Below are 26418 nucleotides of genomic sequence, written 5' to 3'. Positions count from 1 at the left end.
TGGGTTTTTGAGTTTTAGTTTGGTCAAATTTGAGTTTAAGCATATTGAAAACAGAAGAGAGTCAGTGGAATTTAGTTTGTAGATTAGTTAGTGGATTTTCTTTTTTTTAATCTTCATTATTAATATTAGCACGTGCTTTCTGTGAAGCTGATATTTATGCAGCTTCCTAACATCACACATTATGGACCAAAGAATATAATTATTCCCTTCACTGTAACTTTGATTTCTGCTTTTCCCACCAGTGGATTTCCCTTTAAAACCCTGGCACAGGCATGGGTTTCTTACCTGGGAAGCTGTCGGTGTTTTCCAGAGGCAGCCTGAAACACAGCTCATCCCTCCTCTGTCCCTGGAGCACAGCATCAGGGATGTACTGTCTGACCACGGACGACACAAGCTCTGGGTCACACAGGTCATTTATCTGCATCCTGTTACAAAAAAAAATAGAAATGTTAAGTTGTTATAATGTTAAATAAGGAAAAAAAAAAAGGTGCATCATCTGGTTGGAGTCCAGAGGCAGATTCTTCCTTAGGGAAACCTCACGAAACTGGGCAGAACTTCAGTGGAATGTTTACAGCCATCTGCAGTGCCCTTGCTTTTGCTACGCATGCACAAAATGGTTGAGGTGAAGAATTATGATCCTGGAATCCTGGAATCTTGGAAATTTGGGAATCAAGCTCCTTTTGCATCAAAGCCATCTCCTGTCAGGCAGAGATCAGCTCACCCTGTCCCCTTTCAGCTGCACAGGAGGTGCAAAGTCACCTCAGCTGCGTGCTCAGAGCTTTCCGGGTCGGGTTCCAAGGAAAGGCAGCTTGTTGTCCAAAGCAGGGAAATTTTGGCAGCCTTTAAGTTCTTCTAAAATGAATTGTCAGGATTTCTATTACTGTCTATATAAACTCAACCAAAACCACAGATTCTACAAGAAAATACTCACGAAAATGAGAAGCTTTTCACAAAAGGAACAATGACCAAAAGCAAAGGTTTTACCTTAAGTGATAGCCAATTCCCCACTTTCTCTTCAAGTAGAGAGATGAGCCAACGCTCTGTAATCTCCCACAGGAGAGGAAAGCTTTCCGATCTAAGGAGGAGGGAATACAAAGGATTTAGGGGGATTTACAAGACTGACCTCACTCTGCTCCTTCTGAACCCAGCAGACATTTTCATAATAAATTGAGAGGAGTAAAACCAGGCCAGAACTGAAGATCATTTTTTTTTTGTTATTTGTAAGCCAATGCCTTCCTCCTCAACATCATGGTTAATTATTTTAGTTCTGCATTCTTGTGGGCTCGTGGAGAATTTCCCACGCGGCACAGGAATAATACGGAAATGGGAGTAGCAGCAAGTGAAATCCAGGAAAATAAACCACGTTTTACTGACACAGAGACAAATCCAGATAACGTGGAAGTGCTTTATCCTGGAGAAGACCGAATTATCCTGCAGAGGAGCAGGAGCAAAGCCTTGGAGGGACACATCAGCCTGGTGTCAGGGCTGCTTGGGTGGTCGCTGTCAGGCAAAACGCGTGCGGCGAGCACCAGCTGTGCCACAGTGGGACCCACAGCTGGGCTGTGCCCTGGGAACCCCCGTTTTGCACCTCCTGAGGTGCCCCCCTGGGCTCACCTGCCTGAGCATCGGCCTCCTCCATGGCCTGGGTGGTGACGAGCGTCACGCGCCCGGCGCGGCGCTCCCGCAGCAGGCTCCAGACGTGGTGCCTGGAGCAGGGATCCAGCCCTGCCGTGGGCTCGTCCAGGAGCAGCACCTGCAGAGGACAACGGGATCAGAGCTCCCCTCGCCCCAGCCGTGCTCACGTGGCTCAGTTCCACGCTTGCACCGCTTCGTTTCGCGCTGCTGGTGGCCTCGCTCGGAGAGGAGAAGGCATCCTCAAGTATCGCTCGTTTTTATTGCTCTTCCTCCTGCTGCAGTATCGCCACCCCTCTAATTAAAAATACAGCTCTGATTGAACCAGATTCCCCAGTCCTTCCAATAAGGGAATTAGCTTGGAATGGCAGGGGAAAATCACAACAGGCTCTGTGGCAAGTTAAAATGCAAAGCTATGTCCCAAAACAATAAATGTTGTGTGTGTGCATAAACGCGACCGGTCCCTACCTGGGGATCCCCTAAAATTGCGATTCCAAGGGACAGTTTTCGTTTTTGTCCCCCACTCAGGGCATCAGCACAAACATTCTGAGCGTCGGTGAGGTCCATCATGACGAGAACTTTCTGCACCTTGGGAGCACACCAAGACAAGAGTCACATTTCCAAAGCACTGGGCACCTTTGAGTTCCTAAATGGCTACAAATATCACAACTTCCAAGATTTCAAACTCACCTACTCTTAATGGATTTGCTTGGAGCTAAATAAGACAAATCTGAGTTTTAACTCATCATGTGAGGATAAGAAAGAATTGGAAAACCAATCTGCCACTAAATTAGGTTTGTTCTCATTTCCAGAGAATAAGATGTAGGTGAACATCTTTTATAAATAAAGCACAAAGTGCCCAAGATGCCATAAAAGAGAGTGGCTGAGAAGCACATACCAACCTCTTCATCTACTCCCTTCCACTGAATCCCCTTGATGTGAGCAAAAATTCTCAGGTTTTCCTTCACTGTTAAGGCTTCAAAATGCAAATTAATTTGGGGGCAAATCCCAATCCTTTCCTGCATTCCTTCCATATTCCACATTTCAGAAGCACTGTAGTTGTAGATCATGGCAGAGCCTGCACAGGGGGGTGGATGAAACATTTGACATTAATTCCAGCACCATGGATGTTTCTCAAGTGTTAAATTAAAAATTCAAAAAAACAAAGAAGCAAAATAACCCTATAGCCCAAAGATTTAACACCTTTCAAAAGTATTTCAGAGCACCAAAACCCTCCCTTAAAAATAAAAACGGATTTCCTGTAGGTTTGCAGCTGATGGAAAGCAGCAGGTCATCCAGATGGACAAATGACCATGGTGCACACCTGAGGGATCCATCATCCCTGGAGCTCGTGTTGAAGCAAAAATCTTCACTGACAACAACCCAGCAGGAATTACTGAGGGAAAACTTGGAGTTTTTTTCCACATTTCCCCCTTACACTTGAAGAAACCAACAGCTGCCAGCATCCAGGCCCATCATCATCATCATCAATCATCATCATCATCATCATCAATCATCATCATCATCATCATCATCATCTCACCTGCTGAAGGCTTGGAAAATCCACTGAGCACGTTTAACAGAGCAGTTTTCCCAGCCCCACTGTGACCCAGCAGTGCTGTGATCTGGCCTTCATAGATATTTAAGGACAAACCTGGAATAAAAACAGGACAACAGTGGGATGGAAGCACCTGAGCAGTGGACTTGGACCTGTAGCTGTTGCCACAGGTGCCAGAAGTGACATTTCTTTAGAAGCTGAGAGGCAAAACCAGATCCAAAAGCACAGGTTGGTTCTTCAGGAGTTAGGCCTGAGCTTAGTAAGGAACCATGTCTTGATTGAATTGAGGGAATAAATGTATTATCTTCAATATTTAAAAAATTTTGACTTCAGTTTTCTATGAGGTTTGTAACATTTTATTTTAGTGTGGCTCAAGAAGAGTCCTGAGGAAGAGAAGAGCCCAGAGTTTTTCCAACATGTGAAAATTTCAAGACTTATTTCAAAGCAGACAGACTTTTCTACCTCATTTTCTTTTTTTAAAAAATACTTTGCCTTTCTGTGGGTTGCTCAAGTTGTGTCTGTTTAGTTTGTTTCCACTCAATCTAGACCTTCGAGGCCATATTGATATTTTTAATATTTTGGGTTTTTTTCATTTTTGATATTTTTGCTTGGAGTCCTTATTAAACAAAGACATTTAATACCCCATGACTTCACTATGTGCCAAATATTTGCATTGGCAAGTGCTTGGAGAGCACAGCTCAGGCAGGGACAGCAGATTTGGCCATAAAATCCCAAGTTTGCCCAAAATAGTTTACATTTGAAAGGGAGATTTGAGAGGGGATTTCTAGAGTGGTTCATCACTGCAAAAACACAGCTTTTAAGGAGACTTCTGCTGTTGCAAAAAATAATAAACAGTGATTTTCCTGGAGGGAAGAGGGAGATAACAACCTGGTAGATATTTGCCAGTAATTTACCCTGGCAGAAATAACCATTGCACAATATAATTGAACAGGCCCAGAGGCAGAATTCGGTACAGCCAGTACATTTCAAACCACTTTGGGCTCTTATCTAGTGAAAAATGAATAAAAGAATCACAAAGCCTCTCCTTACCCTTTAAAGCTTCGGTGCTCTTGTTGTTCTTCTTGTATATTTTTTTAATATTGTTTAGTCTAAAGAAAAGCAAGCAAGCCATTACTTATTGAATCACAATTTGGGGCTGTTTCCTCTGCCTCAAATTAACCTTTGAAAACTTTTGGGGGAGTATTTTCCAACCTCCTCCTCCTCAAACTGGTCCTGGGGAAGGAATCACTTGATGTAATTAATTTCTGGATTTAAAGCAGGATTAGTCCTGTACTTTCCTAAAAGCTGTTTAAAAGGTCTCAAAGATAAACTTGAGGAATGTTTAGAGAGTGAAGGAGGAGGCTCTGGGGAATAACACATGGATATTTAATTAAGGGTGATGATCTAGCTGACATTTGGGCAGATTTCTGTTTGATTTCTGGTAACAACCAGTGGGCAGCACCAGCCACGAGCCCACCCAGCCCTGCAAGGATGGGCAGTGCAGCATCCTCAATTTTCTTTCTCTGTGCTTGAAGATGATGGGGAAGAGGAACAGACTTGCTGCTGAGAGGAAGTTGGAGGATGCCCCACATCCAAAAAAATCCAAACAAATGTTCAAATCCAGCTCTGGAGCGGGATGAAGCACTGAACAACCCCTCCCTTCCACATGTTTGAGTGACTCTTATCCACAATGCCGGCCTGACAGCCAGCAGTGCAGTGTGGCTGTGCTCTCTAGAGCCAAACAATCCCTGCAGAGCTGTGTTTTTCACACCAAAAGCAGCTCCTCACCTGATGGCTTCCTTGCCTTCGAAGCCCGGCGGCATCGGCTCAGTGTCACCGCCGAGAACGGGGTCGTGGCTGCTGCCAGCTCTCACCCCCACGGACCCACTGCTGCCCCTGAGCCAGTAGGAGGGTCTCAGGAAGAAGGCAGGAGGATGTGGGACCCCGTACTTGCCTGAATCAGAGACAGAGAAGGTGAAACAGCAACCCCAAAACCTCCGTCCGTCAGCTCTGAAACGCCCAGCCCAGCCACCGCTCCCCCGGCAGCTGCAGAGCGTGAACTGCCAGCAGAGAGAAAGAGCCCACAAATTCTGCAGTTTAAGTTGTCCACATCTGTAAATGCACGTGGGGAATCATCACAGCACATTTACAACCTTTTTGGTTCCAAAAGCTGGGGTCAAGTCCTACAACACCCTTCCAACGCCCGTGGGAGCAGGATCTCAGTGCCTCACCGCAGGGCTGCAGCTTTCTCTCCTCTCACATCCCCTTTGGGAACTTTCCCTCCACAAAGCAGGGAATTATAGAAGAAAAAGCAATGAATTTTTAATTTTCCCCCTCACATTTTCACTCACCAGGCAAAACCTTATCGAAGTAGATGGCTAGCAGGAAATACAAGACACTGTCCAAGCTCAGGATGAGGTACAGCTTACAAAAAGGGTGCAGCTCTGGGGTAAATGCTGGTCCGTATTTTTCTAGTTTTACCATCTAGGGGCGGGAAAAAATAAAAAAGCACAGTTCAGATGCAAAATTTCCTTCAGGCAGAAATACTTTGTGCCAGCTCCTGCTGTGTCATCACAGCCATTTTCACCAAAAACCCAATTCGCTCGTGACCACGACGCTGTTTCTAAGGAGGCAAAGGGTTTCTCCTGACCATGAGCACCAGAAATGCCTCAGTAAGCTGAATTTCAAACCATGCAGAAGTTACAGAGTGATGCACGTGCTGCTTGCAAAGGCAGCACTTCCAGCCCTCGCAGTTCCTGCCGCTCTTGGTACCCACCAGCCACATCCCACCTCTCATTTTGTGGAGACTTCAATTTGCTGCAGGAAAATCCGTGATGCAGTTGAGTGTCCAACCATCTCTGCCACGATTTAGCACTGATTTTTTTGGGGGGGGGAACTGGAATAAAGAAAAAACTGGGTATCGGGAAAATCACGGGAATCGGGGGAAAAAACGGGAATAAAGAAAAAAACCCTGGAAATCGGGAAAAAAAACCCGGGAAAGAAAACAACAAACCAGGAATAAAGAAAAAAAAGGGAACGGTGGGAGAAACGGAAAAAAGGTACTGGGATCAAAGGGAACAGGGTCAAAGGTCCGGAGGGAGCTGAGCGCCTTCCAGAACGTGCAGGATGAGTGCCGAGGGTGCTGAGCACCCAGGGAAGGTGCTGAGCACCCTCGGGATGGTGCTGAGGAACCTCGGGACTCATCCTGCACCCTCGCGATGGTGCTGAGCACCCTCGGCATGGTGCTGAGCACCCACGGGAAGGTGCTCAGCACCATCCAGAGGGTGCTCAGCACCATCCCGAGGGTGCAGGATGAGTGCCGAGGGTGCAGGATGAGTCCCAATGGTGCTGAGCACCATCCTGAGGGTGCTGAGCACCGTCAGGCGCTTGCTCAGCACCATGCCGAGGGTGCTCAGCACCATCCCGAGGGTGCAGGATGAGTCCCGAGGTTGCTCAGCACCATCCCGAGGGTGCTCAGCACCATCCCGAGGGTGCAGGATGAGTCCCGAGGTTGCTCAGCACCATCCCGAGGGTGCTCAGCACCATCGCGAGGGTGCAGGATGAGTCCCGAGGTTGCTCAGCACCATGCCGAGGGTGCTCAGCACCATCGTGAGGGTGCAGGATGAGTCCCGAGGTTGCTCAGCACCATCCCGAGGGTGCTCAGCACCATCCCGAGGGAGCAGGATGAGTCCCGAGGGTGCTCAGCACCATCGCGGGGGTGCTCAGCACCATCGCGGGGGTGCAGGATTAGTCCCGAGGTTGCTCAGCACCGTCCCGAGGGTGCTCAGCACCATCACGGGGTTGCAGGATGAGTCCCGAGGTTGCTCAGCACCCTCCCTAGGGTGCTCAGCACCATCGCAGGGGGGCAGGATGAGTGCCGAGGGTGCTGAGCACCCAGGGAAGGTGCTGAGAACCCTCGGGATGGTGCTGAGCACCCTCGGGATGGTGCTGAGCAGCCTCGGGACTCATCCTGCACCCTCGCGATGGTGCTGAGCACCCACGGGATGGTGCTGAGCAACCTCGGGACTCATCCTGCACCCTCGCGATGGTGCTGAGCACCCTCGGGATGGTGCTGAGGAACCTCGGGACTCATCCTGCACCCTCGCGATGGTGCTGAGCACCCTCGGGATGGTGCTGAGGAACCTCGGGACTCATCCTGCACCCTCGCGATGGTGCTGAGCACCCACGGGATGGTGCTGAGCAACCTCGGGACTCATCCTGCTCCCTCGGGATGGTGCTGAGCACCCTCGGCATGGTGCTGAGCACCCACGGGAAGGTGCTCAGCACCATCCAGAGGGTGCTCAGCACCATCCCGAGGGTGCAGGATGAGTGCCGAGGGTGCAGGATGAGACCCAAAGGTGCTGAGCACCATCCTGAGGGTGCTGAGCACCGTCAGCCGCTTGCTCAGCACCATCCCGAGGTTGCTCAGCACCATCCCGAGGGTGCAGGATGAGTGCCGGAGGTGCAGGATGAGTCCCAATGGTGCTGAGCACCATCCTGAGGGTGCTGAGCATCCTCAGGCCGTTGCTCAGCACCATGCCGAGGGTGCTCAGCACCATCCCGAGGGTGCAGGATGAGTCCCGAGGTTGCTCAGCACCATCCCGAGGGTGCTCAGCACCATCGCGAGGGTGCAGGATGAGTCCCGAGGTTGCTCAGCACCATCCCGAGGGTGCTCAGCACCATCCCGAGGGTGCAGGATGAGTCCCGAGGTTGCTCAGCACCATCCCGAGGGTGCTCAGCACCATCGCGGGGGTGCAGGATGAGTCCCGAGCTTGCTCAGCACCATCCCGAGGGTGCTCAGCACCATCGCGGGGGTGCAGGATGAGTCCCGAGGTTGCTCAGCACCATCCCGAGGGTGCTCAGCACCATCCCGAGGGTGCAGGATGAGTCCCGAGGTTGCTCAGCACCATCCCGAGGGTGCTCAGCACCATCGCGGGGGTGCAGGATGAGTCCCGAAGTTGCTCAGCACCATCCTGAGGGTGCTCAGCACCATCGCGAGGGTGCAGGATGAGTCCCGAGGTTGCTCAGCACCATCCCGAGGGTGCTCAGCACCATCGCGGGGGTGCAGGATGAGTCCCGAGCTTGCTCAGCACCATCCCGAGGGTGCTCAGCACCATCGCGGGGGTGCAGGATGAGTCCCGAGGTTGCTCAGCACCATCCCGAGGGTGCTCAGCACCATCCCGAGGGTGCAGGATGAGTCCCGAGGTTGCTCAGCACCATCCCGAGGGTGCTCAGCACCATCGCGGGGGTGCAGGATGAGTCCCGAAGTTGCTCAGCACCATCCTGAGGGTGCTCAGCACCATCGCGAGGGTGCAGGATGAGTCCCGAGGTTGCTCAGCACCATCCCGAGGGTGCTCAGCACCATCCCGAGAGTGCAGGATGAGTCCCGAGGTTGCTCAGCACCATCCCTAGGGTGCTCAGCACCATCGCGAGGGTGCAGGATGAGTCCCGAGGTTGCTGAGCACCCTCCCGAGGGTGCTCAGCACCATCGCGAGGCTGCAGGATGAGTCCCGAGGTTGCTCAGCACCCTCCCGAGGGTGCTCAGCAGCATCGCGAGGGTGCAGGATGAGTCCCGAGGTTGCTCAGCACCATCCCGAGGGTGCTCAGCACCATCCCGAGGGAGCAGGATGAGTCCCGAGGTTGCTCAGCACCATCCCGAGGGTGCTCAGCACCATCGCGAGGGTGCAGGATGAGTCCCGAGGTTGCTCAGCACCATCCCGAGGGTGCTCAGCACCATCCCTAGGGTGCAGGATGAGTCCCGAGGTTGCTCAGCACCATCCCGAGGGTGCTCAGCACCATCCCGAGGGTGCAGGATGAGTCCCGAGGTTGCTCAGCACCATCCCGAGGGTGCTCAGCACCATCGCGGGGGTGCAGGATTAGTCCCGAGGTTGCTCAGCACCGTCCCGAGGGTGCTCAGCACCATCACGGGGTTGCAGGATGAGTCCCGAGGTTGCTCAGCACCCTCCCTAGGGTGCTCAGCACCATCGCAGGGGGGCAGGATGAGTCCCGAGGGTGCTCAGCACCATCGCGGGGGTGCAGGATGAGTCCCGAGGTTGCTCAGCACCATCCCGAGGGTGCTCAGCACCATCCCGAGGGAGCAGGATGAGTCCCGAGGTTGCTCAGCACCATGCCGAGGGTGCTCAGCACCATCCCGAGGGTGCAGGATGAGTCCCGAGGTTGCTCAGCACCATCCCGAGGGTGCTCAGCACCATCCCGAGGGTGCTCAGCACCATCGCGGGGGTGCAGGATGAGTCCCGAGGTTGCTCAGCACCATCGCGAGGGTGCAGGATGAGTCCCGAGGTTGCTCAGCACCATCCCGAGGGTGCAGGATGAGTCCCGAGGTTGCTCAGCACCATCCCGAGGGTGCTCAGCACCATCCCGAGGGTGCTCAGCACCATCCCGAGGGAGCAGGATGAGTCCCGAGGTTGCTCAGCACCATCCCGAGGGTGCTCAGCACCATCCCGAGGGAGCAGGATGAGTCCCGAGGTTGCTCAGCACCATCCCGAGGGTGCTCAGCACCATCCCGAGGGTGCAGGATGAGTCCCGAGCTTGCTCAGCACCATCCCGAGGGTGCTCAGCACCATCTCGAGGGTGCAGGATGAGTCCCGAGGTTGCTCAGCACCCTCCCGAGGGTGCTCAGCACCATCGCGAGGGTGCAGGATGAGTCCCGAGGTTGCTCAGCACCATCCCGAGGGTGCTCAGCACCATCCCGAGGGTGCAGGATGAGTCCCGAGGTTGCTCAGCACCATCCCGAGGGTGCAGGATGAGTCCCGAGGTTGCTCAGCACCATCCCGAGGGTGCAGGATGAGTCCCGAGGTTGCTCAGCACCATCCCGAGGGTGCTCAGCACCATCCTGAGGGTGCAGGATGAGTCCCGGGAGTGCAGGATGAGTCCCAATGGTGCTGAGCGCCATCCTGAGGGTGCTGAGCACCGTCAAGCGGTTGCTCAACACCATCCCAGCGGTGCTCAGCACCATCGCGGGGGTGCAGGATGAGTCCCGAGGTTGCTCAGCACCATCCCGAGGGTGCTCAGCACCATCGCGGGGGTGCAGGATGAGTCCCGAGGTTGCTCAGCACCATCCCGAGGGTGCAGGATGAGTCCCGATGGTGCTCAGCACCATCCCGAGGGTGCTCAGCACCATCGCGAGGGTGCAAGATGAGTCCCGAGGTTGCTCAGCACCATCCCGAGGGTGCTCAGCACCATCGCGAGGGTGCAGGATGAGTCCCGAGGTTGCTCAGCACCATCCCGAGGGTGCTCAGCACCATCGCGAGGGTGCAGGATGAGTCCCGAGGTTGCTCAGCACCATCCCAAGGGTGCAGGATGAGTGCCGGAGGTGCAGGATGAGTCCCAATGGTGCTGAGCACCATCCTGAGGGTGCTGAGCATCCTCAGGCCGTTGCTCAGCACCATGCCGAGGGTGCTCAGCACCATCGAGAGGGTGCAGGATGAGTCCCGAGGTTGCTCAGCACCATCCCGAGGGTGCTCAGCACCATCGCGAGGGTGCAGGATGAGTCCCGAGGTTGCTCAGCACCATCCCGAGGGTGCTCAGCACCATCGCGAGGGTGCAGGATGAGTCCCGAGGTTGCTCAGCACCATCCCGAGGGTGCTCAGCACCATCCCGAGGGTGCAGGATGAGTCCCGAGGTTGCTCAGCACCATCCCGAGGGTGCTCAGCACCATCCCGAGGGTGCTCAGCACCATCCCGAGGGTGCAGGATGAGTCCCGAGGTTGCTCAGCACCATCCCGAGGGTGCTCAGCACCATCGCGAGGGTGCAGGATGAGTCCCGAGGTTGCTCAGCACCATCCCGAGGGTGCTCAGCACCATCGCGAGGGTGCAGGATGAGTCCCGAGGTTGCTCAGCACCATCCCGAGGGTGCTCAGCACCATCGCGAGGGTGCAGGATGAGTCCCGAGGTTGCTCAGCACCATCCCGAGGGTGCAGGATGAGTGCCGGAGGTGCAGGATGAGTCCCAATGGTGCTGAGCACCATCCTGAGGGTGCTGAGCATCCTCAGGCCGTTGCTCAGCACCATCCCGAGGGTGCTCAGCACCATCGCGAGGGTGCAGGATGAGTCCCGAGGTTGCTCAGCACCATCCCGAGGGTGCTCAGCACCATCGCGGGGGTGCAGGATGAGTCCCGAGGTTGCTCAGCACCATCCCGAGGGTGCAGGATGAGTCCCGAGGTTGCTCAGCACCATCCCGAGGGTGCTCAGCACCATCCCGAGGGTGCAGGATGAGTCCCGAGGTTGCTCAGCACCATCCCGAGGGTGCTCAGCACCATCCTGAGGGTGCAGGATGAGTCCCGGGAGTGCAGGATGAGTCCCAATGGTGCTGAGCGCCATCCTGAGGGTGCTGAGCACCGTCAAGCGGTTGCTCAACACCATCCCAGCGGTGCTCAGCACCATCGCGGGGGTGCAGGATGAGTCCCGAGGTTGCTCAGCACCATCCCGAGGGTGCAGGATGAGTCCCGAGGGTGCTCAGCACCATCCCGAGGGTGCAGGATGAGTCCCGAGGATGCTCAGCACCATCCCGAGGGTGCAGGATGAGTTCTTGCTACTGAGAAGTGTGACGAAGCCGCATCTCTCCTGTGCTACAAGGGAATCCCCTCCCGCGTGGTTTATTCGGGGTGCAGATTGCCCAGTGACCTCTGCACCCCTGGTTGCCGCAGGGCCCTGTGGCACTGAGAGGTGTGGCGAAGCCACGTCTCTCCTGTGCTACACGGGACACCCCTCCTGCGTGGTTTATTCGGGGTGAAGGTTGCCAAGCAGCGTCTGCACCCCTGGTTTCCGTGGAGCCCCCGTGGAGCTCCGGGGGGCGTCGCAAGGCGACGGCCCACCTGGGCTAAGCGGCGGGGAAAGCCTCTACGTGGTCGAGCGAGGGGCAAACGCTGCCACAGCATCTGCACCCCGATCTCTCTAAAAGTGTTTCCGCTGCAGTGTCCAAACCGTAGCTTTCCGACGACTCTGCAGCGTGGTTATGTGCGAGTATTACTAAGTGACAGCCGAGAACGGACGGGAGGTGCCTGGCCAGCAGCCATCGCCCGAGCTCTGAGAGACGAGCCAACATCAGTTAAATAAGAGGTGAGTCACAAAGCAGTCTATCACGGGTCAGAACTGTTCAACCCCAGACAAAAAGCTGTATAAGCAACTCCAATTCTTCCTGAAAGCCAGCCAAAGTAATTTGCCTAAACGAGAAGTAAAACCCCTCCTAACCTGGATTCGAGTTAATTTCCCAAAGGCAAAACGCTCAGATTTTTTTCACTAGAGATTTCTGGGACACAGTCGGTAATAAGCTTTTTAATAACATTTCCCGCCGAGATATGGCAGCTGCTAAACTCCTGCCAGCCTGCAGAGCACTGGTAGAAATGTGTGCTGCGAATACACAACGCGCGACCAGCTCCCCGTAGCCCGCGACCTCCGTCTCTCCTACCCCTACACCCGAGCACGCGGCCCCCGTTCCCTCGGTCCCCGCCGGCCCCCCTCCCTTCCTGCCCGCTCGGACCGGTGTGCCCCCGCCCCCCGAGCACGCGGCCCCCGTTCCCCCTACCCCAGTGTCATGGAGTTACTTTACCTTTAAGAAAGTTTAAGTTGCTGGGATCTGCCTGGCGTCTTTTCTCCTGACCAATTATCGGTCATTGCTGAGAATTGACAGCAGTTTAGGCCATTGAAAAGTGGGATCAACTTGTGAACCCTACCTTAAAGTGTAAAACCAGAGCTCTCTTGGCTCTCTTTGTTTCCTGGCTGGGAAGGGCGGCAGAGCCCCAGGCTTCCCGCTCCCTGCCCAGCCCATGCGGCCGGGCGGGGACTGGGCTGGGCCCAGCGTCTCCCGGCCGGGGGATGCGGGCCCTGTGGAGGGGGTTTTCTCCGGGCTCCGGCCGGGCCGGGCCGAGCCGATCTCTGGCTCGGCTGCAGGTTTTTTGCTGTGGCTGGATTCACTGGAGACTGCTGAGTGAAGAAGGAGAGAGGGCTCTGGGCCTGCAGCGGGCTGGGCGCGGCGACTGCACTCTCCAGAGCAGCCGTGAGGAGCTTTCCATCGCAGACGGCTCCAGCTCCTGCACCGGCCGAAGCCACAGAACTACCTACAACAGCCTGGGCAAGATTTTAACTCTTTCATTTCCCAGATGAGACTTGCGGATTAATCTTTTTATCCAGACAGAGAAAAGAGAGTGATCAACATGAAAAGAGACTTTATAAACTACTAGTGACAGGAAAGAAAAGAAAAGGTAGAGAATTAAGAAGATGCTTTAATTAAGCTGAAATATCTTTCTGTTAAAACTATGGAAATGGACAATAAGGTCTCGAAAACACTCCTTTAATTCATGACAGTAAATAGGGAGGAATAGAGTGTTCAAAGTGTAAATTTTGAGTAAAAAAGTAGAGTAATTATGGTACAGTGAAGTGCTGGAAGATTTGAAGCCTTGAGAGGCAATGAGAAAACTGTTTTCTAGTGAAGCTCACGGAAACAGATGAAGAAGACTTTTTGCCTTTGAATAACTTATCCTTAAAAATCCCATCCCTAGACTCATGGCCCATACACACTTAAGAGTGATGTGAAAATGGGAGGAGTGGGCTCTAATAACAGCAGCTCTGGGCAGCTAACATTAGAGCAATGGAAAACTATAAGAAAAATAGTTTTTCTTGTGAGAAACTCCATAAATTAACAGGAAGAAACTTCTGTTTCTCTATAAAGACTGGTGAAAGGACTGTAGCAAGAATTGGGACTGTTTTAACCATCAAAGTTCCAAAGGTTTTGTCTCTTTTGTCATGTGAACAAGGGAATAGTGGGTAGACAGGGGATGAAAAGGTTTTTCTGGAAGTTTATTCTGGTGTTCTTATTGTAGTTTGTCAATAAACTTTCTTTTTTTTCCCTTTTAAGTTTTATGCCTGTTTTGCTCTTGTTCTAATCCATATCTCACAGCAAGAAATAAGTAATTTTCTTAGTTATTGGTTTAAAACCACGACACCCAGTCCCGGCACGCTCCGTTCCCACCGCCCCCCCCCGCTTTTGCCCCCCTCCTGCCGTCCGAGCTTCCCCCGCTGCTGCGGTCCCGCCCCGTTCCACCGTCCCCGCGGCTATGGGCCCCGCCGCCGCCGCGGCTCCGCCGGCCCCCGGCGGCGCGGTCCCCGCGGTCCCGCCTTCCCCCGCCGACACCGTGATTCCCGGCTCCGCCACCCCGCCCGCCCTCGGCATCGCGGTTCCCGCAGCTCAGCTCCCCTACGCCCCCTCCGTGCCGCCCGCGCCGCCTTGGTGCCCCGCGGGCTCCGCTTTCCCGGCGCCCGTGGGGCCGCCGGCCCCGCCGCCGCCGTGCAGCGACACCGATCTGTGCGGCGCGGGCCGATCCGAAATTGGCGCTGCCGTCCACCGCTCCCCCGTGCTGCCTTGCGGCGCTGACGTCATCCACGCATGCGCAGTCACCGCTTCTAGCGCCGATGCTCCCGCCGCCGCCGTCCCCGGGCCCCCCGTGCCACCCCCCCGTGCCGGCCTCTCAAACCGCGGAGGGGGAGAAAGAGAACGGGCACGGGACCCCGGCTCTACAACTGCTGACACCCGCGTCGCCTCTGCCACCGCCCGGCCCAGCCACTGTCCGCTCCCCGCCGTGCGTCTTCGCGTCCCCGCGTCCACCAGCGAAGCCGCCCGGCGCCGGCACACGGCCCCCGCCTGTCTCTGCCCCGCTGCTAACACCGGCACAATAAATAAACGGGAATCGGGGGAAAATCGGCAACTGGGGGAAAAGGCGGGAATCACGAAAATGGGAATTGGGGGGGAAAATATCGGGAATGGGGAAAAAGAACCGGGAATAGAGAAAAACGGGGAATAGGGAAAAGCCCGGGAATCAGGAAAAGAAAAACCGAGAATCGGGGGGGGGGGGGGGGGAACTGGAATAAAGAAAAAACTGGGTATCGGGAAAATCACGGGAATCGGGGGAAAAAACGGGAATAAAGAAAAAAACCCTGGAAATCGGGAAAAAAAACCCGGGAAAGAAAACAACAAACCAGGAATAAAGAAAAAAAAGGGAACGATGGGAGAAACGGAAAAAAGGTACTGGGATCAAAGGGAACAGGGTCAAAGGTCCGGAGGGAGCTGAGCGCCTTCCAGAACGTGCAGGATGAGTGCCGAGGGTGCTGAGCACCCAGGGAAGGTGCTGAGAACCCTCGGGATGGTGCTGAGCACCCTCGGGATGGTGCTGAGCAGCCTCGGGACTCATCCTGCACCCTCGCGATGGTGCTGAGCACCCACGGGATGGTGCTGAGCAACCTCGGGACTCATCCTGCACCCTCGCGATGGTGCTGAGCACCCTCGGGATGGTGCTGAGCAACCTCGGGACTCATCCTGCACCCTCGCGATGGTGCTGAGCACCCTCGGGATGGTGCTGAGCAACCTCGGGACTCATCCTGCACCCTCGCGATGGTGCTGAGCACCCTCGGGATGGTGCTGAGCAACCTCGGGACTCATCCTGCACCCTCGCGATGGTGCTGAGCACCCTCGGGATGGTGCTGAGCAAGCTCGGGACTCATCCTGCACCCTCGCGATGGTGCTGAGCACCCTCGGGATGGTGCTGAGCAACCTCGGGACTCATCCTGCACCCTCGCGATGGTGCTGAGCACCCTCGGGATGGTGCTGAGCAACCTCGGGACTCATCCTGCACCCCCGCGATGGTGCTGAGCACCCTCGGGATGGTGCTGAGCAACCTCGGGACTCATCCTGCACCCCCGCGATGGTGCTGAGCACCTTCGGGAGGGTGCTGAGCAACCTCGGGACTCATCCTGCTCCCTCGGGATGGTGCTGAGCACCCTCGGCATGGTGCTGAGCACCCACGGGAAGGTGCTCAGCACCATCCAGAGGGTGCTCAGCACCATCCCGAGGGTGCAGGATGAGTGCCGAGGGTGCAGGATGAGTCCCAAAGGTGCTGAGCACCATCCTGAGGGTGCTGAGCACCGTCAGCCGCTTGCTCAGCACCATCCCGAGGTTGCTCAGCACCATCCCGAGGGTGCAGGATGAGTGCCGGAGGTGCAGGATGAGTCCCAATGGTGCTGAGCACCATCCTGAGGGTGCTGAGCATCCCCAGGCCGTTGCTCAGCACCATGCCGAGGGTGCTCAGCACCATCCCGAGGGAGCAGGATGAGTGCCGAGGGTGCAGGATGAGTCCCAATGGTGCTGAGCACCTTCCTGAGGGTGCTGAGCACCGTCAGGCGGTTGCTCAGCACCATCCCGAGGGTGCTCAGCACCATCCCGAGGGTGCAGGATGAGTCCCGAGGTTGCTCAGCACCATCCCGAGGGTGCTCAGCACCATCCGGAGGGTGCAGGATGAGTGCCGAGGGTGCAGGATGAGTCCCAATGGTGCTGAGCACCATCCTGAGGGTGCTGAGCATCCTCAGGCCGTTGCTCAGCACCATGCCGAGGGTGCTCAGCACCATCCCGAGGGTGCAGGATGAGTGCCGAGGGTGCAGGATGAGTCCCAATGGTGCTGAGCACCATCCTGAGGGTGCTGAGCACCGTCAGGCGGTTGCTCAGCACCATCCCGAGGGTGCTCAGCACCATCCCGAGGGTGCAGGATGAGTCCCGAGGTTGCTCAGCACCATCCCGAGGGTGCTCAGCACCATCGCGGGGGTGCAGGATGAGTCCCGAAGTTGCTCAGCACCATCCTGAGGGTGCTCAGCACCATCGCGAGGGTGCAGGATGAGTCCCGAGCTTGCTCAGCACCATCCCGAGGGTGCTCAGCACCATCGCGGGGGTGCAGGATGAGTCCCGAGGTTGCTCAGCACCATCCCGAGGGTGCTCAGCACCATCCCGAGGGTGCAGGATGAGTCCCGAGGTTGCTCAGCACCATCCCGAGGGTGCTCAGCACCATCGCGGGGGTGCAGGATGAGTCCCGAAGTTGCTCAGCACCATCCTGAGGGTGCTCAGCACCATCGCGAGGGTGCAGGATGAGTCCCGAGGTTGCTCAGCACCATCCCGAGGGTGCTCAGCACCATCCCGAGAGTGCAGGATGAGTCCCGAGCTTGCTCAGCACCATCCCTAGGGTGCTCAGCACCATCGCGAGGGTGCAGGATGAGTCCCGAGGTTGCTCAGCACCCTCCCGAGGGTGCTCAGCACCATCGCGAGGGTGCAGGATGAGTCCCGAGGTTGCTCAGCACCCTCCCGAGGGTGCTCAGCACCATCGCGAGGCTGCAGGATGAGTCCCGAGGTTGCTCAGCACCCTCCCGAGGGTGCTCAGCACCATCCCGAGGGTGCAGGATGAGTCCCGAGGTTGCTCAGCACCATCCCGAGGGTGCTCAGCACCATCCCTAGGGTGCAGGATGAGTCCCGAGGTTGCTCAGCACCATCCCGAGGGTGCTCAGCACCATCGCGAGGGTGCAGGATGAGTCCCGAGGTTGCTCAGCACCATCCCGAGGGTGCTCAGCACCATCGAGAGGGTGCAGGATGAGTCCCGAGGTTGCTCAGCACCATCCCGAGGTTGCTCAGCACCATCCCGAGGGTGCTCAGCACCATCGCGAGGGAGCAGGATGAGTCCCGAGGTTGCTCAGCACCATCCCGAGGGTGCTCAGCACCATCCCGAGGGAGCAGGATGAGTCCCGAGGTTGCTCAGCACCATCCCGAGGGTGCTCAGCACCATCCCGAGGGTGCAGGATGAGTCCCGAGGTTGCTCAGCACCATCCCGAGGGTGCTCAGCACCATCTCGAGGGTGCAGGATGAGTCCCGAGGTTGCTAAGCACCCTCCCGAGGGTGCTCAGCACCATCGCGAGGGTGCAGGATGAGTCCCGAGGTTGCTCAGCACCATCCCGAGGGTGCTCAGCACCATCGCGGGGGTGCAGGATGAGTCCCGAGGTTGCTCAGCACCATGCCGAGGGTGCTCAGCACCATCCCGAGGGTGCAGGATGAGTCCCGAGGTTGCTCAGCACCATCCCGAGGGTGCTCAGCACCATCCCGAGGGAGCAGGATGAGTCCCGAGGTTGCTCAGCACCATCCCGTGGGTGCTCAGCACCATCCCGAGGGTGCAGGATGAGTCCCGAGGCTGCTCAGCACCATCCCGAGGGTGCTCAGCACCATCGCGGGGGTGCAGGATGAGTCCCGAGGTTGCTCAGCACCATCCCGTGGGTGCTCAGCACCATCCCGAGGGTGCAGGATGAGTCCCGAAGTTGCCCAGCACCATCCCGAGGGTGCTCAGCACCATCCTGAGGGTGCAGGATGAGTCCCGGGAGTGCAGGATGAGTCCCAATGGTGCTGTGCGCCATCCTGAGGGTGCTGAGCACCGTCAAGCGGTTGCTCAACACCATCCCAGCCGTGCTCAGCACCATCGCGGGGGTGCAGGATGAGTCCCGAGGTTGCTCAGCACCATCCCGAGGGTGCTCAGCACCATCCCGAGGGTGCAGGATGAGTCCCGAGGTTGCTCAGCACCATCCCGAGGGTGCTCAGCACCATCCCGAGGGTGCAGGATGAGTCCCGATGGTGCTCAGCACCATCCCGAGGGTGCTCAGCACCATCGCGAGGGTGCAAGATGAGTCCCGAGGTTGCTCAGCACCATCCCGAGGGTGCAGGATGAGCCCCGAGGTTGCTCAGCACCATTCCGAGGGTGCTCAGCACCATCCCGAGGGTGCAGGATGAGTGCCGAGGGTGCAGGATGAGTCCCAATGGTGCTGATCACCATCCTGTGGGTGCTGAGCACCCTCAGCCGCTTGCTCAGCACCATCCCGAGGGTGCTCAGCACCATCCCGAGGGTGCAGGATGAGTCCCGAGGTTGCTCAGCACCATCCCGAGGGTGCTCAGCACCATCGCGAGGGTGCAGGATGAGTCCCGAGGTTGCTCAGCACCATCCCGAGGGTGCTCAGCACCATCGCGAGGGTGCAGGATGAGTCCCGAGGTTGCTCAGCACCATCCCTAGGGTGCAGGATGAGTCCCGAGGTTGCTCAGCACCATCCCGAGGGTGCTCAGCACCATCGCGGGGGTGCAGGATTAGTCCCGAGGTTGCTCAGCACCGTCCCGAGGGTGCTCAGCACCATCACGGGGTTGCAGGATGAGTCCCGAGGTTGCTCAGCACCCTCCCTAGGGTGCTCAGCACCATCGCAGGGGGGCAGGATGAGTCCCGAGGGTGCTCAGCACCATCGCGGGGGTGCAGGATGAGTCCCGAGGTTGCTCAGCACCCTCCCGAGGGTGCTCAGCACCATCCCGAGGGTGCAGGATGAGTCCCGAGGTTGCTCAGCACCATCCCGAGGGTGCTCAGCACCATCCCTAGGGTGCAGGATGAGTCCCGAGGTTGCTCAGCACCATCCCGAGGGAGCAGGATGAGTCCCGAGGTTGCTCAGCACCATCCCGAGAGTGCAGGATGAGTCCCGAGGCTGCTCAGCACCATCCCGAGGGTGCAGGATGAGTTCTTGCTACTGAGAAGTGTGACGAAGCCGCATCTCTCCTGTGCTACAAGGGAATCCCCTCCCGCGTGGTTTATTCGGGGTGCAGATTGCCCAGTGACCTCTGCACCCCTGGTTGCCGCAGGGCCCTGTGGCACTGAGAGGTGTGGCGAAGCCACGTCTCTCCTGTGCTACACAGGACACCCCCCCCTGCGTGGTTTATTCGGGGTGAAGGTTGCCAAGCAGCGTCTGCACCCCTGGTTTCCGTGGAGCCCCCGTGGAGCTCCGGGGGGCGTTGCAAGGCGACGGCCCACCTGGGCTAAGCGGCGGGGAAAGCCTCTACGTGGTCGAGCGAGGGGCAAACGCTGCCACAGCATCTGCACCCCGATCTCTCTAAAAGTGTTTCCGCTGCAGTGTCCAAACCGTAGCTTTCCGACGACTCTGCAGCGTGGTTATGTGCGAGTATTACTAAGTGACAGCCGAGAACGGACGGGAGGTGCCTGGCCAGCAGCCATCGCCCGAGCTCTGAGAGACGAGCCAACATCAGTTAAATAAGAGGTGAGTCACAAAGCAGTCTATCACGGGTCAGAACTGTTCAACCCCAGACAAAAAGCTGTATAAGCAACTCCAATTCTTCCTGAAAGCCAGCCAAAGTAATTTGCCTAAACGAGAAGTAAAACCCCTCCTAACCTGGATTCGAGTTAATTTCCCAAAGGCAAAACGCTCAGATTTTTTCACTAGAGATTTCTGGGACACAGTCGGTAATAAGCTTTTTAATAACATTTCCCGCCGAGATATGGCAGCCGCTAAACTCCTGCCAGCCTGCAGAGCACTGGTAGAAATGTGTGCTGCGAATACACAACGCGCGACCAGCTCCCCGTAGCCCGCGACCTCCGTCTCTCCTACCCCTACACCCGAGCACGCGGCCCCCGTTCCCTCGGTCCCCGCCGGCCCCCCTCCCTTCCTGCCCGCTCGGACCGGTGTGCCCCCGCCCCCCGAGCACGCGGCCCCCGTTCCCCCTACCCCAGTCCCGGCACGCTCCGTTCCCACCCCTCCCCCCGCCTTCCCCGTCCCACCGCCCCCCCCGCTTTTGCCCCCCTCCTGCCGTCCGAGCTTCCCCCGCTGCTGCGGTCCCGCCCCGTTCCACCGTCCCCGCGGCTATGGGCCCCGCCGCCGCCGCGGCTCCGCCGGCCCCCGGCGGCGCGGTCCCCGCGGTCCCGCCTTCCCCCGCCGACACCGTGATTCCCGGCTCCGCCACCCCGCCCGCCCTCGGCATCGCGGTTCCCGCAGCTCAGCTCCCCTACGCCCCCTCCGTGCCGCCCGCGCCGCCTTGGTGCCCCGCGGGCTCCGCTTTCCCGGCGCCCGTGGGGCCGCCGGCCCCGCCGCCGCCGTGCAGCGACACCGATCTGTGCGGCGCGGGCCGATCCGAAATTGGCGCTGCCGTCCACCGCTCCCCCGTGCTGCCTTGCGGCGCTGACGTCATCCACGCATGCGCAGTCACCGCTTCTAGCGCCGATGCTCCCGCCGCCGCCGTCCCCGGGCCCCCCGTGCCACCCCCCCGTGCCGGCCTCTCAAACCGCGGAGGGGGAGAAAGAGAACGGGCACGGGACCCCGGCTCTACAACTGCTGACACCCGCGTCGCCTCTGCCACCGCCCGGCCCAGCCACTGTCCGCTCCCCGCCGTGCGTCTTCGCGTCCCCGCGTCCACCAGCGAAGCCGCCCGGCGCCGGCACACGGCCCCCGCCTGTCTCTGCCCCGCTGCTAACACCGGCACAATAAATAAACGGGAATCGGGGGAAAATCGGCAACTGGGGGAAAAGGCGGGAATCACGAAAATGGGAATTGGGGGGGAAAATATCGGGAATGGGGAAAAAGAACCGGGAATAGAGAAAAACGGGGAATAGGGAAAAGCCCGGGAATCAGGAAAAGAAAAACCGAGAATCGGGGGGGGGGGGGGGGGGGGAACTGGAATAAAGAAAAAACTGGGTATCGGGAAAATCACGGGAATCGGGGGAAAAAAACGGGAATAAAGAAAAAAACCCTGGAAATCGGGAAAAAAAACCCGGGAAAGAAAACAACAAACCAGGAATAAAGAAAAAAAAGGGAACGATGGGAGAAACGGAAAAAAGGTACTGGGATCAAAGGGAACAGGGTCAAAGGTCCGGAGGGAGCTGAGCGCCTTCCAGAACGTGCAGGATGAGTGCCGAGGGTGCTGAGCACCCAGGGAAGGTGCTGAGAACCCTCGGGATGGTGCTGAGCAACCTCGGGACTCATCCTGCACCCTCGCGATGGTGCTGAGCACCCTCGGGATGGTGCTGAGCACCTTTCCGAAGGTGCTCAGCACCATGCCGAGGGTGCTCAGCACCATCCCGAGGGTGCAGGATGAGTGCCGAGGGTGCAGGATGAGTCCCAATGGTGCTGAGCACCTTCCTGAGGGTGCTGAGCACCGTCAGGTGGTTGCTCAGCACCATCCCGAGGGCGCTCAGCACCATCCTGAGGGTGCAGGATGAGACCCGAGGTTGCTCAGCACCATCCCGAGGGTGCTCAGCACCATCGCGGGGGGGGAGGTTTTCTTTTTAAAAGCAGAGGGGGTGACTGGGTTGTTCTGCAGATGCAAACTGTGGATTTTGCTGCTCCCTGGCAGAAATTCTGGGGCTGAGGTTTTGTGCTGCCCTGGGTTTGTTATGGACATACCGTTGCGAGGCCAGCTGTGAAGGCAAAAGGACTGAAGAGGTTTAAAATCCATTCCAAAGCCCGTGGCAGTTTTTCAAACAACGTCAAAAAGCCCAGTGCCCCAAAGAGGATGTGAAGGAGAAATCCCACAAAACTGGAAATATTTGGCTGCTTTAGCAACGAGCTGAGCAGGAAAGTGAAGTGAATCTGCAGCAGAGAAAACCAGGGTTAGCAGGGTGCATTTCTGCTGCAATTTAAGAAAACAACCAACATGAAAACAGGAGCAGAGTTAGAGACCCAGCTGGGTTTCAGTTGCACAAGGCTTTGTTTAGCACACAGCTCTGGGATTTAGGGCAGGTTTATAGGGACAGACAAATCACTCCCAGCCTCATTTTAGCACCTCTCTTTACTCTGATTTCGAGTCAGAATCTCCCAAAATGTAACGGGAGTGGTATAAAAGCCTACTAATAATAAATTACAGTATTTTTGTTACTTTCTCACATAATACTAGCCCTAAAAACTCAGTCTTTCAGATATTTTAATTAGGAAATGGCGGGGGGGAAAAAAATGTGCATCACATAAGAACACAAAAGCAAACTTACAGATGCCGTGCCATAAAAGAAATAAAAAAAATACAGTTCCAAAAAGCTGTTGTGATTGAAAACTTCACTCAGGGTGATCCAGGTCAGCAGGCTGGCTGTGATGGAGACATACACAGTGTACAGCAAACTCCAGGATAACCTGCAAAGGAAGGCACAGCTGTTTCTGTCCCTGAGCCTGACAGCACTTGCCACGGCATAGCCAATACAAGGCACAGTGGTTTTAGTTCAAATATTTTGTATTTTCATCCATGTAGAGCTTCCAGACTGGACAGGTGCAAATATCAGAGAGCCACAGGAAGGGCCAGGTTGGAAGGGACGCGGAGGGTTGATGTCTCTGCTCAAAAAGGGTCATCCCAGAGCAGAAGGCACAGGAATGTGTCCAGATGGGTCTGGAGTATCTCCAGTGAGGGACACTCCACATCCTCTCTGGGCAGCCTGTTCAGTGCCTGGTTACTGCTCAGGTGAAAAGTTCTTGACAAATTCAGGTGCCCAGATCTCTGCAGGTGCAATGATGGCAGCAAAGGGACATAGAGGATCTGCAGCCAGCACCTTTTATCCATCTGCTTTTCCTGATGCTGTGAAATGTTCATGCCCATTAGGAAAGCCTCTTTGGATAGACCCTGTGTCCCTCCTCTGCTTCAGCATTCAGGGGTTTCTCCAGAATTTGTTGTTTATTCGCTTTTTCTGTGTGTTCCACCCATTTTCTGGAGGCAAACAACCCCTCCACACCCAGAGCCCTGCTGCACGCACCCCTGCTCCACGAGGAGGGCTCCTCCTCTTTTTCTGGGGGGGGAAGAGCGACAAAACAGCTACAAAAAACCTTTCTCAGGCTTGGAAACAGAGTTCTCCCAGCAAAGAGAACCCCAGAATGGTTTAGGAACCTCAAAAACCCCCTAATTCCACCCCTGCCATGGGCAGGGCCACCAGACCAGGCTGCTCACACACTTGAGAAAATAATCCCTTTAATTACACATTAATTTCTGAGACTTACCAGAAGGAGATATCTTGCAGACCCATTGCTCTCATCAATATCTTCAGCTTCTTCTTCTCCTTGAGAACTTTGACTGATAAAAAGTGCATGTATGGGCAGTAGCTCAGTATGGCACAGATAATGAACCAAATGTAATCCAGTTTAAACAGAGGTTTCAGCACGGTTTTCAGGTGAACTCCAGTAATTGACTTCATTTCTTTCCACACAGAGTGGTTGGTTTTCATCTAAAGGAAAGAAATCAGACATTCATTTCATTTTTGCAATGAAACAGCCAGCATCAGAACAAACAGGGAGTTACAAACATTAGAATTATCAGCTGGTCAATAATAAGTTTATAAGCAAATAATCAGTATTTATGATCTTTTTGTGTTGCCTTGCAATAAACATCATTCCATTCGCTGCCTCGAGCCGTGAGAATGATCTGTCATTCTTTCAAATTTTGAATTATGTACTTAAGAAGTTGATGACCACAAAAAATCAGAGCATCCCAGAATGGTTTGGGTTGGAAGGGACCTTGAAGATCCCCTTGTTCCACCCCCTACCACGGGCAGGGACCCCTCCCACTATCCCAGGTTACACCAAGCCCTGTTCAACTTGGCCTTGCACACTTTTAGGGATGGAAAAATGAACTGGCTTGGTGCTTTTCTTGGTGGTTGGGTTTGATTATTTTCCCCCCTCTGATTTTGCTTTCATCAGTTTGGGTTTTAAGTTTACACAGAACTCTGGGAAGAACAGCAAATCCCATCATGAGCACACTTACCTCTATGACTGCTGCATCGATGCTGGACTGGACTGAGAGGAATCCCCCGTACCAGTACAGAGGAACCTTGCAGTGCCTTGCTGAAAAATCCCAGCAGGTTTCTGTTGGGGAAGCAAATTATTAAAAAATAATTAATCAAGATTAATTAATACATTTCCATATGCATGTGCATGTAAGTGCTTGTGCGTGACATGTGGGGTTGGAAATGAGTTTTACTTAAGTGTGAGGAAATCAAGGTTGGGGTTTACTCCTTTTATCTTTTAATGTGTTAAATCTCTGTTATTGCACACACAATTCTCATTTTCCAGGCATGATTTGATGTGTTAAGGTACGAAAGGGAGAGGGGCAAAAAGGCACTGGATGATCCCTGAACTCCCTTCCACCCCAAACCATGCTGGGATTCTCTCATTCTCTGCCTGTGGATGACATTTCTGTCCCTACAACTTTTTTCTCTGACAATTTTTTTTTCCTTTTACAGACACAAACCCTCAAATTTTAACTCATGTCTCCCTTGAGCCACTTGGCACACACATCCTCTGTGCCTTTGGGCTGGCACAGAAGCACAGAAATCCAGCTGAACAGTTTCTAATGCAAAAATCAAAGCCTGGGGTTTGATTTCATTTCTTTCATTTCTTTGGTTACCGATGTGCTCAAAGCCTTCATTTGGAAACACCGCTCTGCCCACTGGAAATCTGAGAGTGTAGGAGAAGTCATCCTTAAAAACAACACCAATGGTTTCCTCCTCAGAAATTGCTTTTTCTTCCATTTTCTCCTCATTTTCCATCTCTTCTATTATTACACCTGCCGTTAGAATAGATAAATAGTATTAATTTAAATGAATAAATAAAACCAGCACAGCTGACACTGATTATTCAGGCAACGACGAAAATGGGCATCACCACCATTTGATCCCTCAAAAATCACACGGGACAAATGCTCTTGTCCCTCCCCTACCACCAGGGTGGGTCAGGTCCACATCAGACCCTGCAGGAAGATGGATTTAAGAGCTTTTACCCCTCAGTGGCGAGCTGGCGGCCACTTTAGCCATTATTGTCCTGGTGGTGTTGGTTGCAGGGGTGAACATGAGCGTCACCCCCGAGGCGTTGAAGGCTGGGTCGTCCAGGCGCCCCAGGAATTTGTAGGGGAACTCCTGGGTGGGGTAGTACATGATCAGACTGGCCGAGTCGTGCAGGATGTAGAGGAAAACCAGCGATGCCACCCATTCCTGGAGGAAAGGAAGGAAATGCAGAGGTGAGGGGCAGCCCAGGGAATTGCTGGGGTGGGGATGAAGCCTTAGGATTGAGCTTTTCTATTTCTCAGACCAGCACTGCTTTAGTGTGGAACTCCAAACCCCACAGCCTGTCAGCTGCTGCTCTCCCCTTTTATTCAGGCACAACAATTCCTCTCCAGGCCTGGGAACCGAGGACACCTCACTGCCTCAGGCCTGGAGAGATGGAAACAGTGAATTTGGGGGAAACTTGGGGTAAATGGCTTCATTACCCAAAGCTGTAATTGGAGGATTAACCCCTGCCATGTAAATGGGCCAAACTTATAAAAGTGTGAAAAACTCGTGGCCACCATCCAGCCCCTGGAGGCTTCTGACTGCCCAAGCTGCACCTACTGAAGGCCTTCAATAAAAACCCACTTTTATTCTCCTAATCTTGTCCAGCCTCTCTTTTAGGAGCCACCCCAAGGCATCAGGGAGGCTCCTCCGGGGCCCTTCTAACCCAGCTCCCACCCCACTGCCCCATCCAGCTCCTCCAGCCTTTCCCCCGTGCACCAGGGAGAGCTGGGCCACAGGTGTGATGGTTTTAAAATCTGAGCGAGGTTTCAGATGGAAAACATGTTTTCTTAGTCCCGGGG

General features: G+C 55.5%; 1 protein-coding gene across 2 annotated transcripts in view; it reads right to left on the bottom strand.

The window, feature by feature from the left end:
• LOC102114742 (ATP-binding cassette sub-family A member 9-like) overlaps nucleotides 1–26418 on the bottom strand; it is a 43417-nt gene that overhangs the window by 13655 nt on the left and 3344 nt on the right. For both annotated transcript variants that reach the window (XM_088065452.1, XM_088065453.1), the window contains exons 3-17: nucleotides 25570–25780; nucleotides 25198–25356; nucleotides 24556–24656; nucleotides 23796–24019; nucleotides 22805–22943; nucleotides 22224–22409; nucleotides 5542–5674; nucleotides 4979–5144; nucleotides 4241–4299; nucleotides 3176–3286; nucleotides 2535–2710; nucleotides 2101–2220; nucleotides 1615–1753; nucleotides 985–1075; nucleotides 286–425 (exon numbers count right to left, since the gene is read on the bottom strand). In XM_088065452.1, the coding sequence (XP_087921578.1) occupies nucleotides 286–425; nucleotides 985–1075; nucleotides 1615–1753; nucleotides 2101–2220; nucleotides 2535–2710; nucleotides 3176–3286; nucleotides 4241–4299; nucleotides 4979–5144; nucleotides 5542–5674; nucleotides 22224–22409; nucleotides 22805–22943; nucleotides 23796–24019; nucleotides 24556–24656; nucleotides 25198–25356; nucleotides 25570–25780 (2155 nt within the window). The remainder of the gene's footprint in view (nucleotides 1–285; nucleotides 426–984; nucleotides 1076–1614; nucleotides 1754–2100; nucleotides 2221–2534; nucleotides 2711–3175; nucleotides 3287–4240; nucleotides 4300–4978; nucleotides 5145–5541; nucleotides 5675–22223; nucleotides 22410–22804; nucleotides 22944–23795; nucleotides 24020–24555; nucleotides 24657–25197; nucleotides 25357–25569; nucleotides 25781–26418) is intronic.

The sequence above is a fragment of the Pseudopodoces humilis genome, chromosome 21 (assembly GCF_049639895.1).
Source record: "Pseudopodoces humilis isolate 2021_Gansu_Grassland_sample_001 chromosome 21, ASM4963989v1, whole genome shotgun sequence".
NCBI classification, from domain to species: Eukaryota; Metazoa; Chordata; class Aves; order Passeriformes; family Paridae; genus Pseudopodoces; species Pseudopodoces humilis.
Note: the sequence above shows the minus strand (reverse complement) of the source record. Positions and strands in the feature narration are given on the sequence as shown.